General features: G+C 38.0%; 1 protein-coding gene across 10 annotated transcripts in view; it reads right to left on the bottom strand.

The window, feature by feature from the left end:
* Positions 1–17806, bottom strand: part of Arhgap10 (Rho GTPase activating protein 10) — a 285111-nt gene that overhangs the window by 86822 nt on the left and 180483 nt on the right. For 6 of the 10 annotated variants that reach the window (XM_074041257.1, XM_074041258.1, XM_074041259.1 and 3 more), the window contains 3 exons: positions 16010–16097; positions 7979–8037; positions 628–733 (listed from right to left, as the gene is read on the bottom strand). In XM_074041257.1, the coding sequence (XP_073897358.1) occupies positions 628–733; positions 7979–8037; positions 16010–16097 (253 nt within the window). Of the gene's footprint in view, positions 1–627; positions 734–7978; positions 8038–16009; positions 16098–17806 lie in introns of those variants that run through there. The other 4 variants (XR_012435595.1, XR_012435593.1, XM_074041263.1 and 1 more) reach the window with 3 other exon arrangements.

The raw sequence follows: 17806 nt of genomic DNA, 5'->3' as shown, positions 1-17806 counted from the left end.
ACATATTCATTTACCAAATAAATAAATGTTTACTCCAGTAGGAGGGCCTCATGCAAGTCATAATACCCACTGGCTTTCAGGTTTATTAATGTAAAATAAAGGTTTTATAACAGTGTTCCTCACTTTCCTCCCTAAAATTTTATAGTGTTAGTGATCTGAGAGTTATTTGTACTTGAAAAAAGGGCCAATTTCTCCACTGAATTATTAGGCATTTTGCTTGCTTTTTAAAAACAGAAGAAAAAAAGAAAGGACCCTAAGAAAACTCTCCACTACTAGATTAAACAAACTTCAAGGGCATGTTCAAACTCAGAGTTAGGTAGGTGTGAAACCAAGCTAAATTTACTAACAGACTTAGAAACCCATTTCCAGAATCTGTGCATGGGGAAATATATAGTACTCTCTTCTTTCACTTCAAATCAGACTCTGAGCTGCTGGCAGTGCTGTTAAGCAAATAATTATACAACTTTAGGAAAGCATTCATTTCACCACTCTTGTCCAAAACACACATAATAAGTCAGGCACCCAGCCTGCTGGGCCAGGTGTGGTCCCGGCTCCAACCGACCCAAGCCCAGCACACTCCACAGCACCACCAGCAAAAGGGGAAAGAGAAAAGGAGGGAAAGCTTACTTTGTCAAGTGTTTCACCAAAATGTCCAACATCTCTTTATTTTTCTCTGGAAGTTTGTGCACCAAGAAATGGATAGCATTAACTCGAGACTCTGGGCTGCCACTTTCTTTAAAAAAAAGAAATAAAAAAGTTAAAAGAATATTCAGAATCAATTACAACCCCCCAAACTAACAATTACAACAGCTCATCTGTTCAATATTTTGCTACCTTAACCTTAAAATATTATCTGTCTTTCTTATCATTGCTAATCTTTTAGGGCCCTCCATTTGTCACCTATAAGGTCATTTCCCATAGCTGCAACTTGTGTCTTTCCCTCATACTTGTATAGGTACAGGGAGCTGCCGCAGCCTCTCCTGCTGGCATGTGCCCTGAAAGTTGGCCCACAGCTCACTTGATGGAGTCCAGAAACTGACAACTGGCCCAAGATGGGATGAAGGTCAATACCAGCAACCAGTTAGTCCCTGTTGTGGGGTGAACGGTATTCCGTCTGAGCCTTAGCTCCACAGAATGGGGCAGTTTTTTAAAGTAAACTTGGGATTTGTTGTGATCAGGTAGTGTGCCCATGGGAGAAGTGCAGACTTACAGAAGGAAAAAGTGCATCCTCAGTGCCCGAGAAACAGAAGGTGTGGCAGGCCACAAAGGGTCACACAGGGAAGCACTTGGTGCTGGGGGAGAGGGGATCAGGAATGCAGGGAAAGGGGGAGATGTGGTCAAAGGTGTTCATTGTGGTGTCTGCAGGAAGGAAAAGGAGAGGCATTGGCAAGCGAGGCCTAGCCTTGGATGGTCAGAACGACTTCAGTGGGCTATGAGGCAGAGTAGCTGTCCCCAACTCTCTGTTACCTGGCCCTGGGGTGTTAGAATACTAGCCTAGAGGGAGAGCTGAGTGGGGGTGGGGTGTGGAGGGGAGGATGGGCTCCTGACTGACTGATTGATGGCTCCCATATGGAGCATTTTGGGGCTTACAACTAGGAACTGGCTAGCTCTGCAGGGCCAGTGAGGCCCAGAAAGACCCTTAAGTCAATAAAACCAACAACAACAACAAAAAAAATGTCCTCATAAGAAAAGGCAGAAGGAAGACAGGATGCAGGGGCGCTCATTCTGTGACAACAGTGATCCGAGTGAAGCCCTCCACAAACCAAGGAACCACCAGGAGGTGGAACAGACAAGAAGGATCCATCCCTACAGCCATCAGAAGGAACACGCTTTTTTGATTCTAGACTAGAATTGTGACAGAAAAAACTTCTGCTCTTTTAAATCACTTGGTTGAGAGTACTCTTGTTATAGCAATTTTGGAAAATTAGCATATTCTCTCTACCCCCTAAATACTGGAATTATTTTTTATCCATGGCTCTTACTAATAATGGACCCTGATCCCTTTACTGAACTTGTTATTGGGAAATTATCAAACAAAATCAATAAAAAGCTGCTTTTGAAGATCATGTTACGGTTTCCAGGGGTGTGAAAGAAGTGATTGATGAGAATTAAGAGCTCGGTTTAGGCTAACATTTACTTTTTCAAATCCTAGTATCTTTATGTTTATTTTTTTCTTATGATAAATATTAAATATCTGCTCTGTAAAATTTTAGACATCGAAAAAGCAAGGGCATGTAAAAATGACTAAATTCTGTAATATATTTGAGAAATAACATGTAATCAGACTAAAAAGAATTTTTAGTGATCAGAGAGAGGGAAAGAGCAAGAGCAAGAGAGAACGCAACACAAAAGCAGACAAGATTGGAGCAGGAATTTCACAAAGCATTTATCCATATGACTAATAAACACATGAAAATGTTCTGAATCTATATCAGGAGTAGAAATTAAAACCACCATAAGCGACACCACTCATCCATCTGAATAGCTTTACGTGAGTCCTAAGCTCTGGCAAGGATCTGAGGCAACTGTAACTCTCATATGTTAGCAAGGTGGGAAGTTTTTCCCTTTGGTGCTGAGGATGGAACCCAGGGGCTCGAGAACGTCAAGCACGAGTTCCATCACTGCACCATATCCCAGCCACAGATGCTCTGGAAAAGTATGAGGCAGAAATTCCTCTCATAGGCACAGAACCAGGAGTTCTGCACATAAAGGTTCACTGAAAGACACATACTAGAATCCAGCTCAGAGCAGCACTCTGTAATAGCCCCAGACTGGAAACTGAAAAGTCCATTAACAGCAAAATCAACAAACCTACTGTGTTATGTTCACACAATGGAGCACAAGGAGAATGAATGGACGACTACTTCACACAACACGGATGAATCTCAGAAGATGAGCAAAAGAAGCCAGACACACGAATATTTCTGTCTGGTTCCATTCATAGAAAGTGCAAGTGCAACAACTGACATCACAAGCTGGAAGCAGCCACACTCCATAAGGGAAGACAGTGACAACATGGTGTACAGAAGGGCTTTTGAGGTTCTGATAACATTTGGTTGCTTGACCTATGAGATGATCATACAGGTATATGGGGATCTTCATTTTGTAAAAATTTATTAACTGTACACTTATTTGTGTACATTTGTGTTATGTTTCAACAAGTTCATGAAATTTAAATTATCCATAATAAATCTGACCCTAAAATAAGCTGATAAGTTTTTGGGTTTAATTCTTTTAGCAATCCCCTCCCTTCATTTGGAATCGAATATTGAAACATCCCATGTCATTGAATTAATGACAATTTTCCATGTCATTAAGTGCAGTGCCACACTGTCAACTTTACAAATACTCAGGTTGCTTCCAATGTTTGGAAGGTTAAGTTTGTCCTGGTTTACATTCCTAGTGATACTGTCTGAGAGTGAGAACAAGACTTTACAAGGGCACATCAAGACAACTGTTGCTAAAAGCAGCAAAAGGCTAAGAAATTAAAAGGCATATGAGAAAGCAAAACACAAATAATCAAGTCACAAAACTTCAGACTAAATTTATCAGTAAAAACCAGAGCACAGCTGTCTGAAGAGGGAAGTGATAAATTATAACCGAGTTCTAAGTCTAGAGTTAAAACCAAGATATTCATCAATATTGAACAACGTGAAAGCAATAAAAATATTTCAATTTGCAGCTTTGACTTTTAAAAAATAAAGCAGAAGCTCTGAAAAAACAGTGAAAATTTCCAAAGGAATAAAGATAATCTCTAAGGATAAGAATTTTTTATTTTGGACATTTTTTGAGAATTTTAAAGATCAGTTAGAGATGAATCAACATGGGTCATAACACGTGTACATGAAAGCAATGCTAGGAATCTCTCTGTATAGCTACCCTTAACTCAACTAGCAAAAACGCTTTGTCTTTCTTATTATGCTTGTGTCTTTTCTTCACCAAAATCGGTGATAAGGGTAGAACAGGACCTGCCTGGAACTGAGGGTGGAAGCGGGGAGAGGGTGAAGGAGAGGTGCAGGGGGGAGAAATGACCCAAACAATGTATGCACATGTGAATAAAAGAACAAAAGAATGAAAAAAATAAATAAATAAATATTCACTATCAAAAAAAAAAAGGAATAGTTTAAATGTTGGGGAAAAAAAAGCTTTGTAGTAAAAAGCTACTTGTAACTCAAGAGTCTATCCCATTAATAATCACCTTTCTCCAGTGAACATTTAAATTTTTAGGGTTCATTACTTAGTGAGAAGTATGAGCTAGAGAAATAAGTTGTCTACCCTACAGGGATAGAGTTTGTCATTTCTAAAATAGTGGAATCAGTTTTGAAAAAGTCAAAACATTCCATTTTTTTCTCTGTCCCGCTCCCACTCGCCCATCCAACTCTTTTTAAATCACACACACAATTTTTTTCCAAGTAAGCATTTTCTCTCTTTAAAAAAATATATTTTTAGTACTTTGTTCTCTATTTTGACACTAATCAAAATTTCTTATTAGCAGGCATTTCTACAACATACATTAAGCCCCCCCAAAAAAAAGTTTCCTAAAATAAACTCTCTTCAGTAGCTTACAATATACACATTTTATTATATTTTTAATTAATATGGAGGCCTAACTTTTTTTTAATCTAGGATATTGAATCACTCATATACCACATTACTGAAATATGTCATGGGGATTAGTTTACTGTAACAGAAAAACTGTAATTGTAAAACTATAAATCAGTGTCCATCACACTTCAGGGTCTAATTGCCTATGAGGGAGCCGGAAAAGGCCCAAACAAGCTTACTGGAGAGTATTAAAGACTTAGAAGCAGATAAATGTTCAATCCTTTTAGTATTTATTATAATAAATACACAATATGTCAATACTGTAATTTAAGGAAGGAATTAGCAGTAACTTCTCAAGCACAACCCAAGGGACATGAGGGGGTCAGTCAATGGACAGCAATTCTATGGGGTCCCCATCCATTGTGAAGTGATGGCACCAGGCTAAAGGAGATGGATGTCGTTACACATCCAATTCTCTTAACTTCCAGGTTTCCAAACCACCTGACTTTGTCTTGCTTTTCATGCCTGTTAACCGACAAGGATAAAATATTCTGGTTACATAAACACCAGCGCACTGGACCCCACAATAGTTATGTTTCTCATCAGAAATGCCTAAAGAACTTTGTGGGTATTGATTGAGCTTCCCAGGTAAAGTGAGTACACTGAACACAGCAACACATGCCTTCTAGATCAAGCAACAGTTAAGGGATGTTTAAGTTGTCTTTCTTGTGCTAATTTTAATATGAGTCCAATGCAGAAGAATGGATCCATGCTTGACATATCCAAGAGTCTGAACCCACAGACCAAAGGATAGTAAGTCATTCTGGTGGAGGCCTGCCAGCCTGCCAGGAGTGAACAATCCTGCATAAACCAAGGAAACTGTTTTAATCTTAGGGATTTCTACCGCAACAGTCCAGATTAGTCTCTCCTAAAATGAATGGATGGATGGTCTTTAGTTCAGATTAATTAAATGTTAATTTCTGAAAGAAAATTTTTGTAATGTTTCCAATGCATTAAACATTGAATAGTATATCAATAATCTGGGTTTTTTTCTAGAAAAGGAACAAGATATTTCGCTTTCTGTGGTGACAACACAGAAACAAAATTCACATTTTTATATCATGAACTTAAGAAATTAACTCAGAGGTCCTCAACAGAAAACTACAGAAAAGAAACCGATGAGAAAAAAATGGAAGGACTCAAAAGAAACTTGATCTCTCATCAGAAAGAAAGAAGACACAATCTCAACACCACAGAACAGCTGGGAACCGCCACACAGGGCTAAACATCAAAACTTAGTGGCTGTACTGGTGGCAGTCATCAATAAAGACTGGCAATGCTTGGTAATTGCCTCAGTCACTCAACTAGCAGACATTTTAACCAAGGTAAGCTGCGCCATTGTCAATGGAAAATGATGACTTAACCACAACCCCAGTTCTCCAACAATATTCAAAAGAGAAGAATAATCTGGGTCATCTGATTTCTAGAACTGTTTTTACTCAATACTTACATGGACATATGCGAGAGATAGAGAATTTACCTCTGCAGTCTCTCCTACGAGGCAGCCAATACAAATAGGGAGACTCACAAGAGATGAAAACTGAAAAACTCAACTCTGCTCTGGAAACTTTGGACCCCAAAATAAACCTATTTAGTACATATACTTTTTTTCCTCATTAAAAAAGCTTTCTTCAGGTCCCATTCCAACCACAACTGCACTTAGGTGCAAAACCATGCCAATAATTACAGTAGCTACAGTATTCCTTTAGAACAGTCCTGCCATTCAAACCTTTGTGCAGACTCTACAAAAGCATCACCACCAGGTCAGGAATCAAAACACAAGGTGTGGTCCAATCGGAGATGATACTTTTTGCATCTATACAATTCATTGCACCATATCAATCAAATATTTCTTCAACGAACTCTACCCCATGGATTTCATTACTTCTTCAAAGGTAGCAATCATCCTCATCTGGTAAAATACTAGAATTTTGAACACACTGCTTTCAGTTATGAGCACCACGAGAATACTCGTGACACTAACTTGTGGTCAATTAAAACTTTATCCCATAATCACTTTATCTTTCTCCAATTCTCAAAGGATTCTACGTGGCAGCTGGCACTCTTCTGTTTTTTCCAGTCTCTCAGGCGAACATGAAACAATTGTCCTCCAACTAAGTTTAATTTCTCTTTCCCTTGCTTGCCAAAAATGCCACAGGGAAGAAATCAAAACAACTAAGCATTTGCTTCAGTTTTTACCAAGAAAACTTTCCCCTACTTCCTTGATCATATAAAAATTCTTTTTAAAAAATTCTTCCATGTGAAAATAAAACTGAATTGAACCATATCTTTGCCTTTTTCAAAAGCTTATTTTATGCAGATAGTCTAATGGAGCCTACATACTGCTTATTTCTGTGACATACTAGGAACTGTTCCACTCACTGGAATGGAGACCTCACAAGAAGGTGACATTTAAAGCAATGTTCAGGCAGCAAAAATACAGGACCCTGAGGGATTGCATTTTTCATCTATTTTCCAACAGATTAAACTGTGATTCTACATCCAACAGGAAAAAACAAAAGGAAATGAAAACACAGTTTTGGCTACTGTCAGTGCACCTGTGCAAACCAATACTACAGGGTCTCACCAGTGGAGCTGGGGTTTTCAATTTTAAATAAGGTCTTCTATAATCTGGCAAGTTACTTAACATCCCAACCTCAATTTATCTAGCTATTAAACACCTAACACCAGTATACTTCAGAAGAGCGGGATAATTAAACAGCATGTGTTGAATATGACAAGTGAACTGTAAGATAATAGAGAGAAAACCAGAAAGTCTCAAATGAGTATGACTCACAAAACAAACCTAATCACAAATTAAAATTCTACCAACTCTAGGCCTTTTTCATTCAACATTTTATCACGTATAATTCACTCTTGATCAAATATTATTTGGGCTTTGGGCATCATCTCCTAAAATTTCTTCTGGCTGTAATTTCCATCTAAATATCTAAGTGAAACCATTTCCAAACCACTAACGTGTCCAGCCTCTTGCAAGTTAAATACTCATCTGTTCCTGGAGCATTCTGCTCATACCATTATTACATATTTTATAGTATAATGAGAAGTATGTATGCCCCTAAAACTTGCTACAGAATTGGCTTCAAGTTAGGAATCCTACCATGGGTCTACATATCCAGTACCAACACGTGACTAACATGCAATAAGCGATAATTACTGTCCACAAATGCATGAATACATAGTTCCTTTTGTCACTCTCTAAAAGTGGGGGGAGGGGACCATTCTTCTAAAGTGCTGTCTCTTTTTAACACAGATTGCCATAATATTAAGTTAAATTTTTCGCACGGAAATGTTCACTGTGTACACACTTTAACCACAAAACCGTCTCTATACACCTCCACGTAATACTTACTGACTGGAACAATGAACTCTCCATGTAACTCGTAAGTCATGAGAGGCTCAGGAAGACTCCTGCATTTAAAAAAAAAAAAAAAAAGACAGCTCAGAATTACCCAATGAATCCAAACAGGTTATCTCCCAGTTCATTTCTTATAAATGGGTTTTAATTTGTTGTGCATTTCTTAGTTAGTGTGCAAAACTTTCCTAGGAATATTTTTACTTACCAAAAGATACATAAACCAAAAGGATCGCTTTATTAACTGTAACCTATACCAGGCACTACCAAAACTGATGCAAACACAAATCCCTATCAGGTGTAAACATACAAAATTTCGTATCTAATCTTGGAAAATACCTTTATAAACATCTGGGTTTACATAGAAGACTCCCACATACGAAGTAAAGTCAAACCAAATGTAAGTGACTTAGATTTGAAAACCATCTTTAATCGATCATGCCACAAAAAAATATATGGAAAACATTAAACTCTAAAATATCAAATCCTCTCCTCGTAAATCTACTATAAAAGAACTGTTCATCCTTATGCCTATATAATGAGAGAAATATTAAAAAATTCTGACTGTATAAAACAGTAAAAAATGCATAATTAAACTGGTGCCAACTTAAATATACACGCATTGTTTCGGTTTAAAACGAACTACATAAGCGGCAGTATAATTTATCCTGTGGAGAGAATGCTACAGTTTAAGCAACATTGCTAAAAAATTGTACAAGATCAAATCTCCTAACATCGTAAACACTTAAAGAATACCTAGGCAAGTCTCAATTCGCTTGGCTTTTCTGCAGGGCCACCTGGCAAGATATTAAGAACTTTTGAAGGGCTCAAATCTTATAATCCAGAAATTCCTCCTCAAATGTTTAAAAAGAAAAATTAAAAGCATGCACACACACACACACATACACACACACACACAAATGTAAACATTCACAAAAGCTGAAGTACTAGTAGGGATACAGAAGGTCATTCCATGAAGTGATCGTCACATCAAGAACCAAACTAAATGTTCATTCATGGACCTAATAACAGAGCTTCAAAATAAACTAATAGAACTCAAGGAGAAATAGACAAATCCACAATTATAGTCACAGATGTAAATTCTTCTCTCAGTAATTGACAGAAGGTAGCCAGAAAATCAGTTAGGATACAGAAGACGTGAACAAAACTAACTGGCATGCCTATCACCTGAATGACACCATCCAGAAGCAGCAGAACACACATTCCCTGTACAAATTCAACAATTTAGATGAAATGAACAAATGTCTTGAAAGACAGAAACAACCAAAGCTCACTTACTTACAAAATAGAGAACCAATGTAGTCCTATAGATAAAGAAATTAAATTCATAGTTTAAAATCTTGCCTGTAAGAGAATCCTGCACCCAGATGACTTTTGCTAGCAAATTCTACCAATTAAGAAAGAAACAGTATCAGTTCTATACATATTTTTCCAGAAAACAGAGGAAATACTTCCTGACTCATTCTGTGAAGGAAGCGTTACGTCAATACCAAAATTGAAAACGTTACAAGAGAACAACAGAGCACAATCATCAATGAACTCAGGCACAACTATTCTGAATTAAAATGCTAGTGAATTAAGTGCAACAAGAAAACTAAAAGAACGCTAGATCATAATCAAGTTGGCATAGTGTGATTGTTTAATATTTTAAAATATCAATGCAATATATCTTAATAGTGGGAGGAAGGGAGTATGGGAAGGAAGGAGGAAAGGAAAAACCAGTGTGACCGTCATAGCGGACATTACAGAGGAAAAAGGATCATCTTTCCCACAAATGATACTAGATAACTGGACATCCATATGCAATGTGAATTTCAATCTCTACCTCATAGCTTACACAAACACTAACTTAGACTAAAATCAAAATGTAAAACCTCAAACTACAAAACATCTAGAAGAAAAGACAACAAAATCTTTGTGACTTTATGTTAAGCCAAGATTTCTTGCTAGATTACCAAAATCACAGTACAAGAAAGGAAAAATTGGTAAATTTGATTTCAAAAAAAATTAATTTTTTTCTCTTTGAAAGACTATTAAGAAAATGAAAAATAAGCTATCCATTGAAACATTTGCAAAGCATGTATCTGAGAAAGGACTTGCTTCTAAAATATATGAAGAGAACTTTCAAACTGCACTAAGACAATCTAACTTTTTAAAAATCTGAGCAAAAGATATGCACAGACACTTCATCGGAGAACAGAGTGATGGATGATACAAATTTAACTAAGATATGTTGTAAGCACTTTCATAAATGTCACAATGTACCCCCAGTACTACAATAATATGATAATAAAAAAATAAAGCAATAAAAAAAAATACATAGGTGGCAAATATACACAGGAAAAAATGTTCAACATTGTCAGCTGTTGGGGAAGTTCACATTAAAAACATAATGAGGTATCACCATTCACCCAGTAGAATGGCTATATTAATAAAGAATGACCAATCAAGCAAGGATCGTGAGGAAGTGGGACTCTTGTACTCTATTGATGAGAATGTAAAGAAGATATCAAATTTAGAAAAAAGTTTTTCAACTCCCCAAATATTCCACTCTAAGATTTATCCAAAAGAAATAAAGCCTATGTCTATTTAAAGATTTAGGCACAAATGTTTTTGACAGTTTCTGGGCAATAGCCAAAAGCTACAAACAATTCAAATAATCTTCAATAGACTAATGTATTTCTTTAAAAAGAAATTGTGGTGATTTGAGGCCAACCCAGGTAAAAAAAATTAGTGAGACCCCCATTTCAATCAGCCAGGGGTAATGGCATGTGCCTCTGGCCCCAGCTACATAGGAGACTACATGGTGTAAGGCCAGTATAGGGAACAATGCAAGATCCTACCTGAAAAATAACTACAGCAAAAAAGGCTAGGAGTAGCTCAAGTGGTTAGAGCACCTGGCTAGCAAGCAGGAGGCCCTGAGTTCAAACCCTAGTACTACAGGTTACTCCAGAGGCACCTGCACACCCATGTTTATTGCAGCACTATTCACAATAGCCAAGTTATGGAAACAGCCAAGATGCCCCACCACTGATGAATGGATCAAGAAAATGTGGTATCTATACACAATGGAATTCTACTCAGCCATGAAGAAGAATGAAATCTTATCATTCGCAAGTAAATGGATGGAACTGGAGAACATCATTCTGAGCGAGGTTAGCCAGGTCCAGAAGACCAAAAATTGTATGTTCTCCCTCATATGTGGACGTTAGATCTAGGGAAAATATGGCAGTGTGGTTGGACTTGGTCACATGATAAGTGGAGAGCACACACAGGAGGTATGAGGACAGGTAAGAAAAACAAAACATGATAGTATCTGATGTCCCCACTGCCGAGGAACTAATATGGAAACTTTATAGCGACAGAAGTCAATATGAGAAGGGGATCAGGAACTAGAAAAAAGGACAGTTAGAGATGAATCACCTTAGAATCATTTGTACATGGAAGCAATGCTAGGAATCTCTCTGTATAGCTATCCTTATCTCAACTAGAAAAACGCTTTGTCTTTCTTATTATTGCTTATACTCTCTCCTCAACAAAATTAGAGATAAGGGCAGAACAGATTCTGCTTGGAAGTGAGGGGGAGTGGGGGGGAGAAGGAGGGGGCGGGGGTAGGGGGAGAAATGGCCCAAACAATGTATGCACATATGAATAAACAAATTTTAAAAAAAAAACCCTAGTACTAAGGGGGAATAAAAAAAGGTGGCATATTCACTGTGAAGGACCACAAGTCAAAATTCAGGAGTGAATTATTGAAACATACTACAACAGAGGTGAATCAGTAATTACTCCCACTGAAAGAATCCAGATTTTTTAAAAACTACATACTGTAAAATTCCAGGATTACAGAAAATATAGACAGATACAATAATAATGGAAAGCAGATGAATGATTACCTGCCCTATGAGTCCGGCCATGAGACAGGAGGGATGCAAAGGCAGCATTAATAAGGATAGGAGGAAATTTGGGGGGAGGGTGCTAGATAGGTTTACTATCTTGATTGTGGTGATGGTATGAATAAATATATCAAGCTTATCAGAATGAGTATTATAAATACATGCAGCTGACTATATATCAATTACACATCAATGAAACTTTAAAAACAAAATAAATGGAAAAATTTATTTAGAGGTACATTCCTTACTGCTTATGATGCTACAGTGTAAGCACACACACAGAGTGACAACCATTAACAAACTAAATCTGAAAGCATCCATGATGAGCTCCCCTTCCCTTCTCTCTCTCTCTCTCTCTCTCTCTCTCTCTCTCTCTCCCCTCTCCCATCCCCCTCCTCTCATCTCTACATGCCAACTTAAAAAAGGGGAAAAATGAATTACATTATAGCCTAAATCAGGAAGAAGTAAGACCAGTTAGACTCAACAAAAACCTAGTTTTTGTTTCAAAGAACGGACAAGCAGCAAAGAAGGAAAATGGTTCCACATTTTCAGGAAAGGAAAGTTAAAGGGCGCTGAATGGAAACGAAGGGAAAAGGTGAACCTTCACGGAAACCAGAGAGGACATTTCTTTTCCAATAAAAATGAATTTGCGTCTAAGTACCTTCTACCAGCTACTTATACCATTGCCATGTGTCTAGCTAGGCAATGCACCATAAAAAATAAATACCGTTAATGTGAGGGAAGCAGCAATAAAAATGGCAAGTTCCCCATTCAAAATTTATTATACTGAGTCACTGCATTGCTCAGCCTCCCACCCTACTTGTTTTTAAGCCACCTCTCTTTGCCACCCATTGGGATTTGTTTGGGGATATAAATCACAATATTTACGTAAGCTGGCATTTCCTTCCCGTAAAATCCCATTCCAATTTCCAGGCATAAAAGACATTTCCTCCAGGTAAAATCATTTTACTAGAGACATCAAAAACAGCTCAAGAATTGCATCATAATGAGAGGCTGATGTGATGAACACATTGGACTCAAAATTATGGTCTGCATGGAGTTGAAATCATTCATTCACGGGGCTGTATGAAGCCTTCTAGTGCACAAGTAAAAATAAAAAATAAAAAAAATGGCTCCAAGTCAGTAGAAGAAAAGTGGAGGTGCCATCCATAGTTCTACTGTGTAAGACCCTGCATTGAGGGGGGGCAAGTACTTCTGTTTTAGTTTTGTGCTTTGGGGTTTGGTCGTTTCCCTCTCCTCCACCTCCAATCTCTCATCCAACAAAGTGGTTGGGTATTTTTAGCGAGAAGAACTGAAGGGCAAGAGAGTTCAGGGGGATAGGAAAGTGTATTTCAGCTTTGTGCCTTGGTGCCATAAGTGACAGAGCTGGGATTCCAAACCTGGCAGGCTCCAGACTACTACATTCTCTCTCATGACAAAAGAAAAGCACTCGTTCAGGTCACAGCTGTGTAGGCAACATGGAGGTAGATGAAAACTCAAGTTTTCTCCCATTTGGTCCATCACCAGAAAAAGTGTCAATTAAATCCTAATTGCTGCATTTCCAGTTACTAAAAATAACACAGGGGAAAAGAACAGCCACCTAACTTTCAAATCTCCCAAGGCATCTGCCGTCTTATGGTAATCACTTCCTCACATTCAGGCAGAATGTGTACACTGTTAGGAGTAAAGTTATATAATAATAGCATCTCACAATGTCACTCCATCGGCAATGTTTACTTCAAAGCAGAATTTAATAAGATGAAAAAACGTAACAAAAAGCAACACAAGACCATGAGCAGTAAGGAACTAGCTTCAGAGAATATCAAGACCCCACAAAAATATCACATGTACTGAATAAAAAGATCCTCTAGGTTACATTAATTTCTCCAACAAGGGAAAAGCGCTATTGGTGCAGGAGGCAAAAATTATACAATTTACTACCAAAGAATTAGACTTTTACCCTTAGCTTTCCACCAACCACCAAGTCATCTTGGTCAATTCCCGTACTGTACCAGGTATGAGTTTATCAAACAGTAGAATGGACCAAAGGTCACCTGCTAGAGTGTTAGAACCTCCTGTTCAGTCAAATTAACATTCATTCTATTTTTCTGTTCTCACCCACTGCTTCCTTTGTCCATCTCTCAACCTCAGCATTATTCACATTTTGGATCGAAGAATTCTTTAAGGGAAGGTGGCTTTCCTTGCATCGCAAGAAATTTAGCAGTCCATCCACAGCCTCTATCCATTAGATACCAGTAATGCCCCCTCCAGCATTTGTGACAACCAAAACACTTCTGTAGACATTGCAATACCATCCCTGGGGGTGGGGGGAATCACTTCCAGCTGAGAACCACAGCCCTAAAACTTCAGTGATAAGCATAGCTCCTCCAGTAGGTAAGACACTACAGTGACCAGGACATACAAGATGCCCACCTCCAGGGAGCTCATGTTCTAACCCGGAGCAGGATTCATTTTAATCCTCATCAAAATCAAAACCACAGTCATTATCAGTGGCAATCTACATACTATGTACATAGAGTTAGCCTTTATCATCTAGGGATAATAATACTACACATAATAGTTTAAGAAAAACTGTAAAAGAGTGACTAAAAACATCATTAAGTAAACACTTGAAAACAGGTAATACATAGCTGAGTCCACCAATTCAGTTTAATGATTAGAAAGGACAAGCAGACAACACAGGCCACCTGATGTGATCCAACAGGAAGAATGGAGCACCACCATTGCACTTTCACCACCTAAGCCACTCTGCCAGCACTAAACTCCTTGACTTCTTAAACGATAATAACTCATTAAAATGCTAAACTCTCTTATAACTTCAGTCCTGTGTATTTTAAATAAATGAAAATTTTAAATTAATCTTAACTCTCATCAAACTTTTCAACTTGCTTTGAATGTATGTGTTACATAGCTTTTCGTTAAATCACCTAAATTTAAAGTTAAAAAAAAATCTTCATTTTAGCTTAAGACACAAATAAAAGACTAAATGAATTTAATAAGCAGCCTTCATTCTTACCATTTCCTAGTGTCAAATCCCTAAAACTCACACCTGCAATAGACATTTCAAGAGCCAAGTCCATTCCAGTTCTATCCTTTTGTAATTTATTTAAAAATTGATATCCATCTACTATTTCCCTCACCTCCTGGAACACTGGTAGATACCTCATTCAGTTTCTCCTTTTTGGGATTAGACTTTGAGCACATGATAAAAGCGAGAGCACACAAGGGAGGGGTGAGGATAGGTAAGACACCTAAAAAATTAGCTAGCATTTGTTGCCCTCAACGCAGAGAAACTAAAGCAGATACTTTAAAAGCAACTGAGGCCAATAGGAAAAGGGGATCAGGAACTAGAGAAAAGGTGAGATCAAAAAGAATTAACCTAGAAGTTAACACACACACACGGGAAATTAATGTGAGTCAACTCCCTATATAGCTATCCTTATCTCAACCAGCAAAAACCCTTGTTCCTTCCTATTATTGCTTATACTCTCTCTTCAACAAAATTAGAGATAAGGGCAAAATAGTTTCTGCTGGGTATTGAGGGGGTGGTGGGGAGAGGGGGTGGAGTGGGTGGTAAGGGAGGGGGTGGGGGCAGGGGGGAGAAATGACCCAAGCCTTGTATGCACACATGGATAATAAAACAATAAAAAAAATTAAAAAATAAAAAGAACAAAGGTAAACAATGAGCACAACTTTAGGCCCTTCCTGGACTGGAGATGTCACTGGAGGACAAGCTTTGCTGCCTAGCCTTTGTTGGCCACAGACTTTCCTTCCCACAAGTGCCCCTTCTCACAGACTCAAAGTCTTTTTCCTTTGTCTTGTCACTTCTCTAAAAATTTATGGTTCTTTGTTGAAATTGATATGCAGGAATCAAAAGCCACTTCTTTGAGAACTACTCATTTCCTGGGTATCTCCCATGTATATATGAAACATGTCTATGTTAATAAACTTGTGATTGTTAAAAAAAAAAAAAAAGTTTCTCCTTTTCGATGAGTTTTAACTCAACTACGGTATTCATGTGGAGTGGGCCTTGGCTTGGGTCAGACAGGCAGCAGTCCACTTTTCCCTCCTGTTGCTGAGAGGTGCTTACCTTAAATACTGTTTCAGGGCACTTGTTATTGTCTTCACTTCCCAATCCACAGAATTCTCCAGGTCCAGCTCATTGCATGTTTTTACATCTAGTGAACAAATAAAAGAGGAAAACTAAAACCATGAACATTCAAAGGCTCTCCTGACCAGCTCACAGAGCTCCCATTTTTAAGTAGCCAAACAAATCATTAATCCTAGAGTTTCCTACAAAACAAACATTATATGCAATTTCTTTGTAATAACCTAAGTTGTGTTCTATTACGAGACATTTCTAGCACTCCAGAAAGTCTGTGGTGGAAATTAAAGCAAAAGAAGATAAGCTTTGGACTAGCAGAAGGAAAAATTAAACACACGATAGCATTTCGAGATCCACAACTGCAATCCATATGGAGTTAAGTTATCGTCATCATTGCTAAAGCTATTAAGTAGCCAAGGCTTAGCACAAGTGGCATTTTCAGGTGAACGAGTAGTACAACCAGTCTCAGGTGCCACATTCCAAGATTCATATTTATACATATTTTTCTGAAGATGAATCCATGTCCAACCAAAACAGAAATATGATGGCACGCAGACTTAGAAAATCTTTTATGGTTTAACCTGATTTAAACATTACATAGTATGTATCTGTATCAGAACATCACATGTACTTCATTAACATGTATAATCATTATGTCTTTTTGTGTCAGTTAAAAACAAATTTAATTAAGAAATAAAATCAGAGTAAAACAAAGAAACAGTTACTTGAGGAGAAGGGTTATTTATGTGCCAACTTTCACACTGTCATTACAACATAAATGTTCATCCAGGAAATAGTTACTAGATGACTCTGGGCAACAACTTTGACAGTCACTTTAAATTAAACTAGTTTTCTTTATCTTAAAAGTATGTTACTGACATGCTGCTTCCAAATGGTCATTTAAATAACCAGAAAGTTCTAAAGAGGAGGTGTGTGGTGTAAAACAAAATGAGGGGACGGGATCAATCCGTATTGAGGTAAAATGAAAGCATGGTGACAAAGGCAAACCCTCTGTAATGTGGTGGCATCTTTGATCCTTGTCCCTCTGGGCCAGTGAGCCCAGTGTGACTGCAGCAGGGATGAGCTGGGTTTCAATGCCCACACTAACCTGGGCCAGCCAGCCAGCCCAAGCTAGGGAGTCCCAAACCGACATGAACTTCAGGTTTGCATCTGCTCCAGGGTGATTACAAATGCTCTCACACAACTAGTGTGAGCATCAAAGCAAATCAAGAACACAGACAGACGTTCATGAATTATGAAATGTAGCACATTACTGCCACAAAGTCAACCAAAAAGCCTGAGCATTCAGTGGTGGTGCCCACCTACAGGAAGGGGGCAATAAATAGGTTACAAGGAATGGTGCAAAACCATCACTACAAACATGTCTGGCATTCTGTACTCCTGTTGTGAGGAGAAGAAAATAGATTCATGAAAGAGACTCTCTCCCTCTCTCTAGAATGGTATCTCAAAAAGACCAAAAACACGAGTTGTTTCTGAGTGGTTTTCTCCCCTCCCTTACACTATATTTGTCTACATAGGGAAGAAAACATCTTGTTAGGATTTCCTTTTTAAAAGCACTAAAAAGAAAAAGCTGTCAAAATGGGACTGCCACACTAAGTCACGCACACTGCCTGAAAAGTTTTAGACTTGGGCATGACAAAGAATGGATGACAACTCAATGTTGGACTCAAACTTTTTGAAGGTAAAACAGGAAGTAATGGTTGTTTTACATCCATAACGTCATGCATATAAAGTCAATTACTCAAAGGTCTGGAGACTTTT

This window comes from Castor canadensis, chromosome 9 (assembly GCF_047511655.1).
Source record: "Castor canadensis chromosome 9, mCasCan1.hap1v2, whole genome shotgun sequence".
Taxonomy (NCBI): domain Eukaryota; kingdom Metazoa; phylum Chordata; class Mammalia; order Rodentia; family Castoridae; genus Castor; species Castor canadensis.
This window is presented reverse-complemented; position numbering and strand designations above follow the sequence as displayed.